Consider the following 13,743-nt stretch of genomic DNA (forward strand, 5'->3'; position numbering starts at 1 on the left):
AGGATTCAAAAATAACTAGAAGCTGACTAGGTTAAGTGCTCCCAGCAGATCTCCAGCTAGTCATTCCACCTCTGGTTTGATGGCAGATGTGAGACTTTTGTTCTGACAACCAGTCTTCATCAAGTGTGGTAGGAGTTGACTAAGTTTAGATAGGAATTACTTGAAAATGTTTGCTGCAGATAGTGACAGGATTACATGTTGCATTTTCAGCGTGAAGCTAAAGCGAATGGTCTCTGGAACCTGTTTTTACCATTGAAAACTGATCCTGAGGTTAAGTATGGAGCCGGACTGACAAATCTGGAGTTTGCTCACCTATGTGAGGTTATGGGGAGATCTCTGCATGCACCTGAGGTACTATAATTATTAATGAGTCTTCGTTACAAAGAATCTACTTGCTTTTTTGACATGGCCTGTTTAAATTTATTTATATGAGGTTATTGGATTTTTTTTGTCATTCCAAGTTTCATGTTTTACAGGCTTTCAACTGTTCTGCACCAGATACAGGAAACATGGAGATCCTGGTGAAGTATGGGACTGAAACACAGAAGGAGCAATGGCTTCTGCCATTATTGGATGGGAAAATCAGGTCATGTTTTGCCATGACTGAGCCCCAGGTATAACAGAAACTCTGATTCCAGTTCCAGATACAGTTGCTTTCCCCCAACTGCTGCTCCCCCATTTAAAACATTGTCAGTGAAGTCCTAAAAAGGTCAGAATTATTTTTTACTTTGGAGGATACTCATTTCAGTAAGACAAAGATACATTGACTGATAAATTGACATTAACCGAATCCTCTTGGTGCCCCTCGTACATCAGAGTTCAAAATGCAAGCTCAGCTGTAGCAATGTTGGGACATAGCTTCAATGTCTGGGCCATTAAGATATGAATTAATTAAATGTAATTTGGACCCAAGATTAATATGTATCTGCACCTTAATACTGCAACAATGAGACTAAGCAGGAGGTTCACACAGTACAGTAAACCTACAAATAGCTTGCTTCCTTTGGCCACCTCTGTTTGCATAGTAATAGGCTTGAGTAGCAACTGTTGGTAGAATTAATATCCAAATCCTACTATCAAAAATGGATCAATTCAAATAATTATAATTTGTGTTGTAATTAATTAAACAGACTAATTCCACAGACTAACGACCCTCTGAGAAAAAAAATTCTCCTCATCTCAGTCTTAAATGGGAGACCCCTCATTTTTAAACTATGTTACCTAGTTCTAGATTTCCCCCACATGGGGGAAACAACCTCACAGCATCTACCCTGTCAACTCCCCTTAGGATGTTATATCTTTCAGTAAGATCACCGCTCATTCTTCCAAACTCCAGTGGTATAGGCCCAAGTTGTTTAACCTTTCATCATAAGCTAACCCCTTCATCCCAGGAATCAGTCTAGTGAACCTTCTCTGAACTGTTTTTAACACAATTATATCCTTTCTTAAATAAGGAGACCAAAACTATATGCAGTACTCCAGATGTGGTCTCACCAAGGCCCTGTACAGCTGTAGCAACACTTCCCTACTTTTATATTTGATTCTGCTCGTGATAAATGCCAATATTTCATTTACCTTCCTATTTACTTGCTACACCTGGATCATAACTTTTTGCACCAGGACACCCAGATCCCTTTAACCGTAGACATCTGCAATCTCTCCCCAAACAGAAAAGTGGAGTTGACACTGTAACCAGATCAGCTATGATCTCATCGAATGACAGAGCAGACCTGAAGAGCCAAATGGGCTACTCCTGCCCTTAAGTCCTATGTTCCTACTGCTTTTCTATTATTCCTGCCAAAGAGGATGAGTTCACATTTTCCCACATTACTCCGAATGCCAATTTTTTACACACACACTTAATCTATCTAAATCTCTTTGTAGACTCTTTGCTGGGATTTTTCAGCCTCTCCAGAGCAGTACCCACTGCAGGGGCTGCAGCGGCCCAGCCAAAAGTCCATTAACTTTTGGCAGGACCGGACAATCTCAGCAGTGGGCAGGGCCAGAAAATCCCACCCTTTCTTGATAACTTACTTTCTTATCTATCTTTATGTCATCAGCAAATTTAACTACCATAAATGCAGTTCCTTCACCTAAGTCATTGATGTTGATTGTGAATAGTTGAAGCTCCAGCACTGACCTCTGTGGCACTCCATTAATAACAGCTTGCCAACCTGAAAATGATCCACTTATCCATATTCTCTGCTTTCAGTTAACTAACCAATCCTCTATCCTTGCTAATATGTTACCCCTAGACCATGAACTCTTATTTTGTAAAGTAACCTTTGATATGGCACCTTATCGAATGCCTTTTAGAAATCCAAGTACACCATGGGCAGAATTTTACATATGGCACGCGGGCACACGCCCGACACACCAGAACGTAAAATGATGTGCGATGACGTCAGGCGTGTGTCCCGACATCACCGCGCACCATTGCGATATTTCATTGGGCTGTGCACCCGCCAATAATTGATAGGCTTATTAAGGTCGTTAACAAGGTAATTAAGTTGAAGTTTACGCTGCCCATCCAACCTAACAGTTGGCAGGCAGGCAAAAAGGCCAAGCAGCCTTTACATTTTTTAGGAAACCTCATCCATGAGTGGGATGAGGTTTCCTAAAGCTATTTCAAATTTTTAAAAAATGTTTATTTTTTTTTGAAATTACGAACATGTCCCATCTCATGTGATACAGGGGGATTGAAGCGCTCTTTCGCGCGCATGCATGAACTGCATGCTAGACCTGACTCTCCCTCCTCTCCCCGCCCGCACAGGTAGCACTACCGCTCGCAATCCACACAGGATGGGCCTTAATTGGCCCCGCCACATGAAATCGCAGTGCAGAGCCAATCGCGGGCGGTGATTGGCTTCCTGACCTCTCTCGTCGAGCCCACCCGATGATAATAAAATCCTGGCCCATGTCTACAGGTTCTCCTTTGTCCACGTTGCTTCCTCAAAGAATTCTAATAAATTAGACAAACACAATTTCCCTTTCACAAAACCATGTTGACTCTGCCTGATTGTATTATGATTTTCTAAATGTCCTGCTATTACCTCCTCAATAATGGATTCTAGCATTTTCCACATGACAAACATTAGGATAAGTGGCCTATAGTTTCCTGCTTTCTGTCTCCCTCCTTTCTTGAATAAAAGTGTTACATTATCGATTTTCCATTCAGCTGGAACCTTTCCTGAATCTAGGGAATTCTGGAAAATTACTACCAATGCACCTAATATCTCTGCAGCCACTTCTTTTAAGACCCTAGGATGAAAGCCATCAGGTCCAGCGGACATGTCAACCTTCAATTCTACTGGTTTTCCAAGTAGCTTCTCCCTATTGATTGTTCCTCCCTCCCTCTTACCTCTTTATTTTTAAGTACGCTTGGGATGTTTTTTGTGTCTTCTGTAGTGAAGACAGATGCAAAATATCTATTCAAAACTTCTGCCGTTTCCTCACTCCTCATTATTAATTCTCCAGTCTCACCCTCTAACTCGCTTTAGTTATCTTTTTTAAATATTTCTGGAAACTCTTACTATCCTTTTATAATCCTAGCTAGCTTCTTCTCACACAGTAATTTCTCCCTCATTGCAATGTTATAATTCATTCTTTGCTGATTTCTAAAATCTGTCCAATATTCTGACCTACCACTAAACTTCGCAGTATTGTATGCTTTTTCTTTCAATTTGAAATTATCTTTAACTTATTTAGTTAGCCATTGATGGCGCATTCTTCTCCCAGAGTTTTTCTTTTTCATTGGAATTTATCTTTGCTGAGAGTTATGGAATATTTCTTTAAATGTTTGCCACTGTTTCTCCACTGTCCTACAATTTAACCTATTTTCTCAGTTCACATTTGCCAACTCTGTCCTCATCCCTTGTAATGGTCGTTATTTAAGTTTAAAACACTAGTTTTAGACCAACATTTCTCACCCTCCTCTCCCTCAAATTGAATGTGAAGTTCAATCATGTTATGATTACTGCTACCTAGAGGCTCCTTTACTATAAGGTCACTAATTAAACCTGTCTCAATGCACACTAACGGAATCTGGTATAGCTTGCTGTCTGGTTGGCTCTAGAACATGCTACTCTAAGAAATTGTCCCCCAAACACTCTATGAACTCAGCTTCCAGGTTAACTTTGCAGATCTGATTCATCCAAACTATTTGTAGATTATAATCATCTATGATTATTGCTTTACCTTTCTTATAAGCCCCCAATTATTTCTTCCTGTATACCCCGTCCTAGTTAGTTAGGAGGCCTATAAGCTACTTCCACAAATGACTTCTTTCTATCATGGACAAAATGTATCTGCTGTCTTACTGTCCGTAATCAATATGTACTGTATGGAAAGGGGTGTGTCGTTTCTTACCCTTGAGTGTATATTCCAATTAAGTAATTCAGCAGCAAGCTTTTGTGAGTTTAAAATAAAGTTATTTGTTCTCACACTTACCCCGATACGCAATATCGCACACTCAGTCTCACACAAGCGTACACATACACAAAGTTTGATACAAATAAAGGTCATGCACTTTTAGAGAATACAGTTATCTCAGTTTCTGCTTTATGATCCCTAGTCTTCATGTGGCAGGCCTGTGGTCTTTTGAATGGGTTCAATGATTTAAAGTTAAAGTGAGGAATTTGTAAAGCAAATAGTTCACAGCAGGTAGTGAGGTTTCTTATAGTCAAATAGCTAGGAGGTTGGTTCTCAGCCTAACTTTCAAATTTAGGTTGTAGATAAGATGTGTGGGTACAATAAAAGTGTCCTAAACTTAAATAAAGTCAGTTACAAGAGTATGAAGACAGAGTTGCTAAAGTGAACTGGAAAAATAGGTTAAAAGGTAGAATAGTAAAGGAGCAGTGGCATATATTTAAAGAGATATTTCATAACTCTTAGCAAAGGTATATTCCGCTAAGAAAGAAAGACTCTATGAGAAGGATGTACCACCTATGGCTAACTAAGGAAGTTAACGATAGTATCAAATTGAAAGAAAAAGCGTACACTACTGGGAAGATTATTGATAGGTCAGAAGATTGGACAGATTTTAGAAACCAGCAAAGAATGATAAACAATAATGAGGAGGGAGAAATTAGAGTGTGGAAGAAAGTTAGCTATAAACATAAAAAAGTTAGTAAGAGGTTCTTTGAGTATTTAAAAAGGAAAAGAGTAGCTGAAATGAGCATTGGTCCCTTACAGGGTTTGACTGGGAATTAATAATGGGTAACAAGGAAATAACAGAAGTGTTGAACGGGTATTCTGTGGTCTGTCTTCACTACAGAAAACACAAGAAACATCCCAGAAATATTTGATAATCAAGAGGTAAAAGGGAGGGCCAAACTTAAAACAATCACGATCATGAGGGAACAAGTACTGGGAAGAATTCTCTTCCCCAGGGAAGAGTGGAGGCTGAGTCATTAAATATATTCAAGGATGAGTTAGATAGATTTTTGATCAGCAAGGAGGGTCGAGGGTTAAGGGCTCATATTGTGGCCAAATTCAGGTCAACCTTGATGTTGTCAAATGGCAGAGCAGACCTGAGGGGCTGAATGGCCTCCTCCTGCTATTATTGTGCTCTTGTGTTCTATTCCTAGCTTCCTGACCTTCCTAAATGTCAAATATCCTTGAATATTTAGGTCCCAGCCTTGTCACCTTGCAACCACATCTCTGAAATGGCTATCAGGTCATACATGTTTATTTCTATTTGTGCTATTAATTCATCTGTTTTGTTACAAATGCTGCTTGCATTCAGATACAAACCTTTAAAGCTGTCTTTTTTACCATTATTGAAAACTCTGGCCTTATCTGCTGGTGCATTCTTATGTTTGTACACTCTCTCCCTTCCTGCCATGCTCTGGTTATCATTACCCATCTCGCTATCTTTCTCTAATTCCTTGCCCTTTCTCTTTAATTTACCACATATCCCCCCACTATTTAGTTTAAAGGCCTATTAATGACTTTGGCCTATTCAGTATTTAACGTAAACATCTACAGATTGTGGCATTTCCCGGCCAGTCCCTCAGTCCTCCACAAGATCCAAAGTCGAACCACAACAGTTATTGCTGAAAAGGTCTGCAACTGCACCACAGCAATCAGTACCAGTTTGAAGTAGAATATCAGCAATGAAGCTTTTCCTGCCTTTTCTGATACCCCATGGAACACTGTCCCTTATACATAGTTCAATTACAGAATTACCTGTCAGTTACTAGACCAGGGTTATTGAAATGTGTTAAGCTGTGGAAATCCTATTTGGTCATCCAATTCAATTTCTCCAGTTTTTTCTGTGATCTCAGCACCCATCGGAATTAGACTTTTGACATTTGCAACCATGTTACCATCTGTATGGTGTTGGGCCAACTGATTGGAAAATTATTTCATTTTATACACGTAATGGTAGATATATAGTTATAAGTTATTTTACCAATGTACTCCTTGTGGCTCCTTGGTTATCAATCTTACTAAAGACACACATATAGCCATTTAAACAGGACCAATATCTGCATCCCAGTGACATCTTGTCATGGCCTTACTAACATCTTAGGACTCCTTTTTTGTCTCATTTAGTAAGTGTACTGCTCCCTATAGAACTGAGCTACACAGACAGGAGCCTCAGTCCTTGCCTTGTACAGAGTTAGCTACTCTCAGCAGTAACAACAGTACAATTGGGTTCTGTGGGCTAAGGTGAAGGGAAAAACTGGCCTGGGTCTCTGCTGCTAATCACTATCTCTTGACCCTGGCTGGAAAGTTCATTTGTGCTCATTGGGTGAGGAAGAATATGACTTGGCTAACACTTCTTGTTCAAGGTTCCACATGAAGAATGACCATTGAGTGAGGTACAGTGATGTCATTGGAACCATATCCCAGAAAGAATCCACACCCTTAAAGGAGGAAGTTTTTTTTTTTAAGTACTGGCATTCAGGCATTTTACCATTGGTAAAGTTTCAACAACTACTAATGTTGTAGATTCTGATACAAGAAGGTGACAGATGACCATTACATTCCAATGTTTTTGATTATTCCATATTACCTTGTTGTTCTTGCAATGTGCAGGTCGCATCTTCAGATGCCACAAATATTAAAGCCTCAATTGTCGAAGAAGGAGACACCTATATCCTCAATGGCCACAAATGGTGGACATCAGGTAAGAATGACCAAGGAACATCACACATGACTGGATGAGAATAATGAGAAGCTGGGTGGGATGGGACTGGTACACTCCTTGTTTTTTTCCTGGATCTAAATTTTGCAATAAAGCAAAAATTGGGTTGAGAAAATGCAATTTTACCTAACAAAATTCATCCATCAGGTATCATTGTGGCATTTAACTGTATGTTAAATAACCCCAATGTTTTGCAAATTTAGTTCTTACTAAAGATGCTCCTGATTTCACTTTTTTTAACTTTCTTGCCTAATTTTGAAGCATCTGTTTGGGTTTACCCTATCTGTACTACTTATATAGAGATCTGCTTTGATCACCTACTTTCTTAAACTAAAGCTTCTCATTGTTGATCAGCTTCACATGTGGTATCAATCTCATTGTTTTTCTGTACCTCTTTTTTATGCAGGTATCTATTTTCTGTAGCTTAGTAGCCAATATTGAGCACAATATTTGTGGTCTGACCAGTTAATTTATAAAGGATGAGAGCTGAAATAATCTAGAAAACCAGGTGTAAAACGACCTAAAAAAGTGCAACTAATTCTATAGAATGATAGTGCCACCTAAGTCACAGAAAGGTATGATAGAAATATTTAGAACTAAGCAGCTCGCTTCATCAGCATCTCCATCCACCACCTTAAACATTCACTCCCTCCACCACCAACGCATAATGGCAGCAGTGAGTACCATCTCCAAGATGCGCTGCAGCAGCTCACCAAGGCTCCTTTAACAGCACCTTCCAAACCTTTACCACCTAGAAGGACAAGGGCAGCAGATGCGTGGGATCACCATCACCCCTCCAAGCCATACACCACCCTGATTTGGAACTATATTGCCGTTCCTTCACTTTTGTTAGATCACAATCTGGAAATCCCTTCCTAAAAGCACTGTGCTTGTACCTGCACCAGATGGACTGCAACAGTTCAATAAAGCAGCTCACCACCACTTTCTGATGGATATTTAGAGATGGGCAACAAATGCTGGCCTTGCCAGCGATGCCCACATCCCATGGAAGAATATTTTAAAAATGAGAAGTTACGTAAGAAAAGTCAAAATGATTATGCACGCCAGTATGCTTATCTAGAACTCCAATTATAGCGGTCAACTTGTGGTTCAAATTTCTCTTTTTGTCTTTATTATCCTGAATAGTAGATTTTTACGAGCATTTATTACTCTTTGAATAAGTAAGTTCTTTGTATTTTAAATTTCTTTTCAATTTTAAGTGATGTTTTACTATTTTCCTGACTCAGGAAGTAATATGCTGGAATATCTTGTCTATGCCACGTAATGCATTAGATGAATCTTTAAATGGTTCTTCTTTGACTATAGATATTAAGCTTGAGTTTTCAGATCTTTCCTTATAGCTCACTTAGTGTTGTAGTAACATCGTGACCAGAACTAGGAAGAAAATTATATGTGTGTTATAACTGAATTAATGTGAGCAGCATGTTACATAATTTTATCTCTGACAGCATGACAACCACCTGTGATTCTCTAGTCTTGGGTGTCATTGTACCCAGATTGTGTGTCTTGACAGGTGCAATGGATCCTCGCTGCAAACTCTGCGTGTTTATGGGAAAGACGGATCCACAGGCTCATCGTCACAGACAGCAGTCCATGATTCTGGTTTCTATGGATACACCAGGGATTAATGTTGTCCGACCTCTGTCTGTTTATGGGATGGAAGACCCTCCAGGTGAGGCAGGCTATTACTGGAGAGACACCTGTGTGAGGTGAATGTGTATTGTACGATTGAGGGGCCTGTATAGATGAGCAGGGTATGTGCTTGGAGATTACCCTGGAAAAAAGGTTACATTTGGGGGATGCCCATGGTGACACAGTTGGTGCTGATATAGTGGATATCTTGGGTGAAGCAGTGTTAGAAATTCTCTTTGTCTGTTGGCTGTAAAGGTTCTGTCAAGTAAGTTTATATTTAATCTCAGCTTAGTTCCTTGTCGACATTTTCCAAGACACTAAACTGCCCCTAATGTGACATGAAATTTGTAGTCTTGTTAAGGGAAATCACAGGTTGGCTGCAACAAGGGGAAGTGTCACACTGATTCCGAAGAGGTGCTTTTCTGAGATTGGAACAAAGTGGAGGAGACTTTATTCTCTATCTAACTCTATTGTCTTTGGTCTGAGGGTGCTTGTTGCTGACACTGTGTGCCTGAAATAGGAAAATGTTCCACTTCCTAGCACTGATATCCATTATTTTGGTAAGCATAAAATTCACAAAACTTAAACACCTCCAGTATTGTTCTCTCTGCAGTTCCTTTCATTTAGCAAAGGGAATAAAGCAACCAAGGGTTTCCTTTTGTGCTGTAGCCAGATTATTGGTGTCTCATGAAAGGAACGTCAGAAGCCTTCTCTTTGAAGATGAAGCAGCCCTTTATTGTGAAGCATTTCAGTTGCCACCTTGGATCACATGAGGGATTTTCATAGAGTAAATATGGAGAAACTGTTTCCACTAGCAGGAAGGTTAGTAACCACAGAACACAGATTAAAGGTAATTGGCACAAAAGCTAGAGGGAAGATCAGGAGAATTCTTTTTACACAACAAGTTGTTATACACTGCCTGAAAGAGCGGTGGAAGCAGAATCAATAGTAACTGTCAAAAGGCAAATGGATGATATATACTTGAAAAGGAAAAGGTTGCATGGCTGTGCGAAAGAGCAGGGAATTGGGACAAGTTAGGAGCTCTTTCAAAGTGCTGGAACAGGCATGATTGGTCTAATGGCTTCCTTCTATGCTGTATGATTCTATGAATGTATGCTGTAAGCTGGGTGGCTCAACTAAGAACTTATGAGACTGCTGATCAATGCCACGAGATAGCAGAGTTACTCGGGTAAATTTTCTGTGACTAGTCTGAAGAGGAAGGGCAGGTAATTTATCCAGCTGCCAGGACAGGAGAGGAAGAAGAGTTGATCCAGTTGTTGAGCAAGGTTGGAGAAATTGGGGAGGAGTACGAATGAGGCAACTGTCTGGACTGTGAATGAATAGGGAGATGAAGGTACAGATGTAATGATGAAAGGAGGGAGATAGCGCTGGAGTTGTGATTGGTTATAAAAACATATCTGTTACTTTACTGCAGGAGGTCATGGCGAACTTATATTCAAAAACGTTCGAGTGCCAAAAGAGAACATCCTGTTAGGACCTGGCCGAGGGTTTGAAATTGCCCAAGGTAGGCTGGGACCTGGAAGGATGCACCACTGCATGCGACTCATTGGCTACGCAGATCGAGCTTTGCAACTTATGAAGGAGCGGGTGAGTATCTAACACTGAGTGATGTTGATCACCTGGATACCTCCATTCAGATCTAGACCAATAAAGCTGTTTAAAAGTGTCCCTTACTGACTGTTAAATGCAATCTCACATTGCTAGGTATTATTGAAATAGGGATAAGTGTCCTGTATTCGAAAAGTTCCTCATTATGTGAAGCCTTCAGAGACGTTTTAACAATAGGAAATTCTTTGTAAGTGAAATAATTTATTTTTCTCTGATTTGCTCTGCTGTGATGAGATGTGGCTTCAAACCCATGTCTTTTTCTTTTTCTCGTCCCTCACTTTACATTTTCTACTTCTTCACATGGAAAAGGCATGAAATGGTGTTGATCACACCACCTTGTGACAGATTGAAGAACTGCTTTAGTTTGGGACTTGAGAGCCGGTCAGCCACCCAGCTTAGCAGGTGCTGAATGGCCAACGATCAAAGATTTAGACTGGAAAAAGATCTGTGCCATGTAGAATAGGAGTGTTCCATTTTTGTTCCCTGGAATTAGTGGTTCTTAAATATGACAGCGGTGGAGGAACTACAATAGGCCTTGGGGCAGAATTTTTCCCGCCTTGCCACCTGAGGAGTTGGCAGGAACTCATCTTGGCCGAACACAGCAGCCACACAACCATTTAATGCTCCGAGGAGCTTTAATTGGCTCGAGCTGGGACTTCCAACCCTCACAGATTAGCTGGCAGCTCTGTACTCCAAGCAGCAACAGTGGCCCGTACTAGGGCTACAAGCAGTCTTGGGATTCTGAGTTCCAAGTAAGTGTGGGTGGTGGGGTCCTCTTGGCAGGAAGGGGAAGTGAGCCTTCTGGAGGGTGGTGCCCTTGAGGTAAGCAGTCCCTTCCCTTCCCTTCCCTTCCCGCCTGAGGTCCAAGAAGAGTGATCAGCCGGGTTTCTCCCTGCCTCTGAGCTCCTCCCATCAGCAGCCCTTAAGTAGCCAATTAATTGATTTAAGTAGAGTTCGCCTCATGGATGAGTGTAGTACTCTAGCAGAAAGACCATCTCATTATTTTGCCAATTTGAAGAAAGGTCCATACTCAAAGCTTTAACTAGTCTGATCATTGCGCAGGTGCTGCCTGACTTGCTGAGTGCTTCTAGTATTTTCAATTTAGTTTCAGATTTCCAGCACCTGTATTATTCTTTTGCTTTTTGTTTATATTTTTGCAAGGTTGGCTTGTGTCTATCCCTGCCAGAAAAATAAGGTACGGAAAGCTGGGGGAACTGATGTGTTTATGTTGGCCATCAGTGGAACTCTAACTAATTTTAGATCCTCCTAACTCAGAGCTGTCGAAATTACAGTCCACAGGCCTTATGCGACCAACAAACTCTGTTGTAAAGTCTGCTAAATATCCATTAATGCCTCATCTTTGTTTCTTTACTATACCCATTACCACTCATCATGATATCTGTTGTCAGTCTATCCCTCCACCCTATCACAGACCTTCTCTTTTGTGCTTCCTACTTCATTCATCATTCTACTGGCTTAAAAACTCTTACATTTCCATCTTACTTCAGTTCTGATGAAAGGTTATCGACCTGGAACGTTTCTGTTTCTCTTCACAGATGCTCCCTGACCGGCTGAGTATTTCCAGCAATTTTTTGTTTTTATTTAGATTTCCAGCATCTGTAGTATTTTGTTTTTGTATTGTTGCAAAGGGTTTTTCCCTTTAAATAAATAGTAAATGAGGACACGAAGATTATACGTGTATCAACAATTTGAGATGCCTGCAAATTAATGGGGACATCGATTTACCCTTTATATGTGCTCAGAAAGCTCCATTATGCATCTAACCAAGTCCACAAAGGGAATTAAGGTCTGATGCATTTGGCCAAGAATGTCTGTGATCCATTAGCTAAAATATCTGCAACATTATAAGGGGGCTGTAGTAATGCAATACAGATTCTAATTCACTTTCTAACCTCCCACTCACTGCATGTAGGTAAAAACACGAGTGGCTTTTGGAAGACCATTAGCTGAGCAGGGCACTATCATGGCAGACATTGCTAACTCCCGGGTCGAAATTGAACAGGCAAGGTTGCTAGTGCTGAAAGCTGCCCACCTCATGGATACAGTGAGCGACAAGGTAAAGACATGTTGAAAATGAAAACTTCAATTTTGCTCCACAGTTCCATCAAATCAGACTGCAAGTAAGTCTTTTCTATTACAAACAATTTGGAGTGAAACCAGCAAAACTTATGTAATTGTGTGCTTACTATTTCCATGTCTTTTGGTTTATAGAATTTTGTCTCATTAATCTATTTATCAACTTTATTATCTGTGTCTGCCACACTTTTTTATTCTTTCAAAGAAGGTGGGTGTCACTGGCAAGGCCAGCATTTATTACCCACCTGTAATTGCCCTTGAGAAGGTGTTGGAGAGCCAGCTCCTTGAATACAACTGAATAGCTTGCTGGGCCACTTCGGAAGACAGTAACGACTCAATCACATTGCAGTTGGTCTGAAGTCACATGTAGGCCAGACCATATAAGAATAGCTGAGTTCCTTCCCCTAAAAGAGATTAGCAAACCAAAAAGGATTTTACAACTATAAATTATTTTTATTCTAAATTTTATTTAATTAATTAGTTGAATTAAATTTCCCAGCTACCATGGTGAACTTGCGTTTCATTAAACTAGGCCTCTGGATTACTAATCCAGTAACATAACCACTCTGCTACCATACCCAGCATGAAGCCATTTTTAAGATGTGAGGCACACTGACTCATTCACAAAAAAATTACTGATTGACCTATTGATGATGAAAGACCAAACAACAAATTACAAAATGTGTAATTGTCTATAAACCTTATTCAGTCTGTGATGACAAAAATTCCATTCCGAAAGGGAAATAAATTAATAACAAGCAAGATCAAATAATAGAATGGTGACATTTTTTCACAACTGTTTTGAGTAGCCAGTTTGTTTCCCAACAACTCCACAGATTTAGGTTTCATCTAAAAACGATATTTATAAAGAATGCTGGTTGCCCATGAACTGTTTATAACCTCAGCAATAATTTTTGCCTCTCTTCACTCAGGGACTGGGACTTGTGTTATTCATTTGAACCCTCATTTTTATTTTATTTTTTAAGATTTTGATTTGATTTATGTGTGTTATTGCCACTCACTCCATTGCTTTGCTCACACATATACAACCTCTCAGTTCTGGCTTATAAATGTTTTATGAATAACAAGAGCCACTTCTCCAACTGTGTCGAATCTTGCTGGGCTGCTCATTACCTCTGGAATTATATTCTTTTGGTTTATAATATCCAACCAGCATCAACTTCAACCAATCAACCATTCCCAGTCTTTGT

At 40.0% G+C, this 13,743-nt stretch overlaps 1 protein-coding gene across 9 annotated transcripts in view; it reads left to right on the plus strand.

Annotated features, from left to right (window-relative positions):
- Positions 1–13,743, plus strand: part of LOC121285646 (acyl-CoA dehydrogenase family member 10-like) — a 72,612-nt gene that overhangs the window by 53,730 nt on the left and 5,139 nt on the right. For 8 of the 9 annotated variants that reach the window (XM_041202302.1, XM_041202300.1, XM_041202301.1 and 5 more), the window contains 6 exons: positions 211–351; positions 477–614; positions 7,045–7,135; positions 8,688–8,846; positions 10,242–10,414; positions 12,369–12,512. In XM_041202302.1, coding sequence (XP_041058236.1) covers positions 211–351; positions 477–614; positions 7,045–7,135; positions 8,688–8,846; positions 10,242–10,414; positions 12,369–12,512 — 846 coding nt within the window. Of the gene's footprint in view, positions 1–210; positions 352–476; positions 615–7,044; positions 7,136–8,687; positions 8,847–10,241; positions 10,415–12,368; positions 12,577–13,743 lie in introns of all 9 variants that reach the window. The other variant, XR_005944734.1, reaches the window with a different exon arrangement.

This window comes from Carcharodon carcharias, chromosome 13 (genome assembly GCF_017639515.1).
Source record: "Carcharodon carcharias isolate sCarCar2 chromosome 13, sCarCar2.pri, whole genome shotgun sequence".
NCBI lineage: Eukaryota > Metazoa > Chordata > Chondrichthyes > Lamniformes > Lamnidae > Carcharodon > Carcharodon carcharias.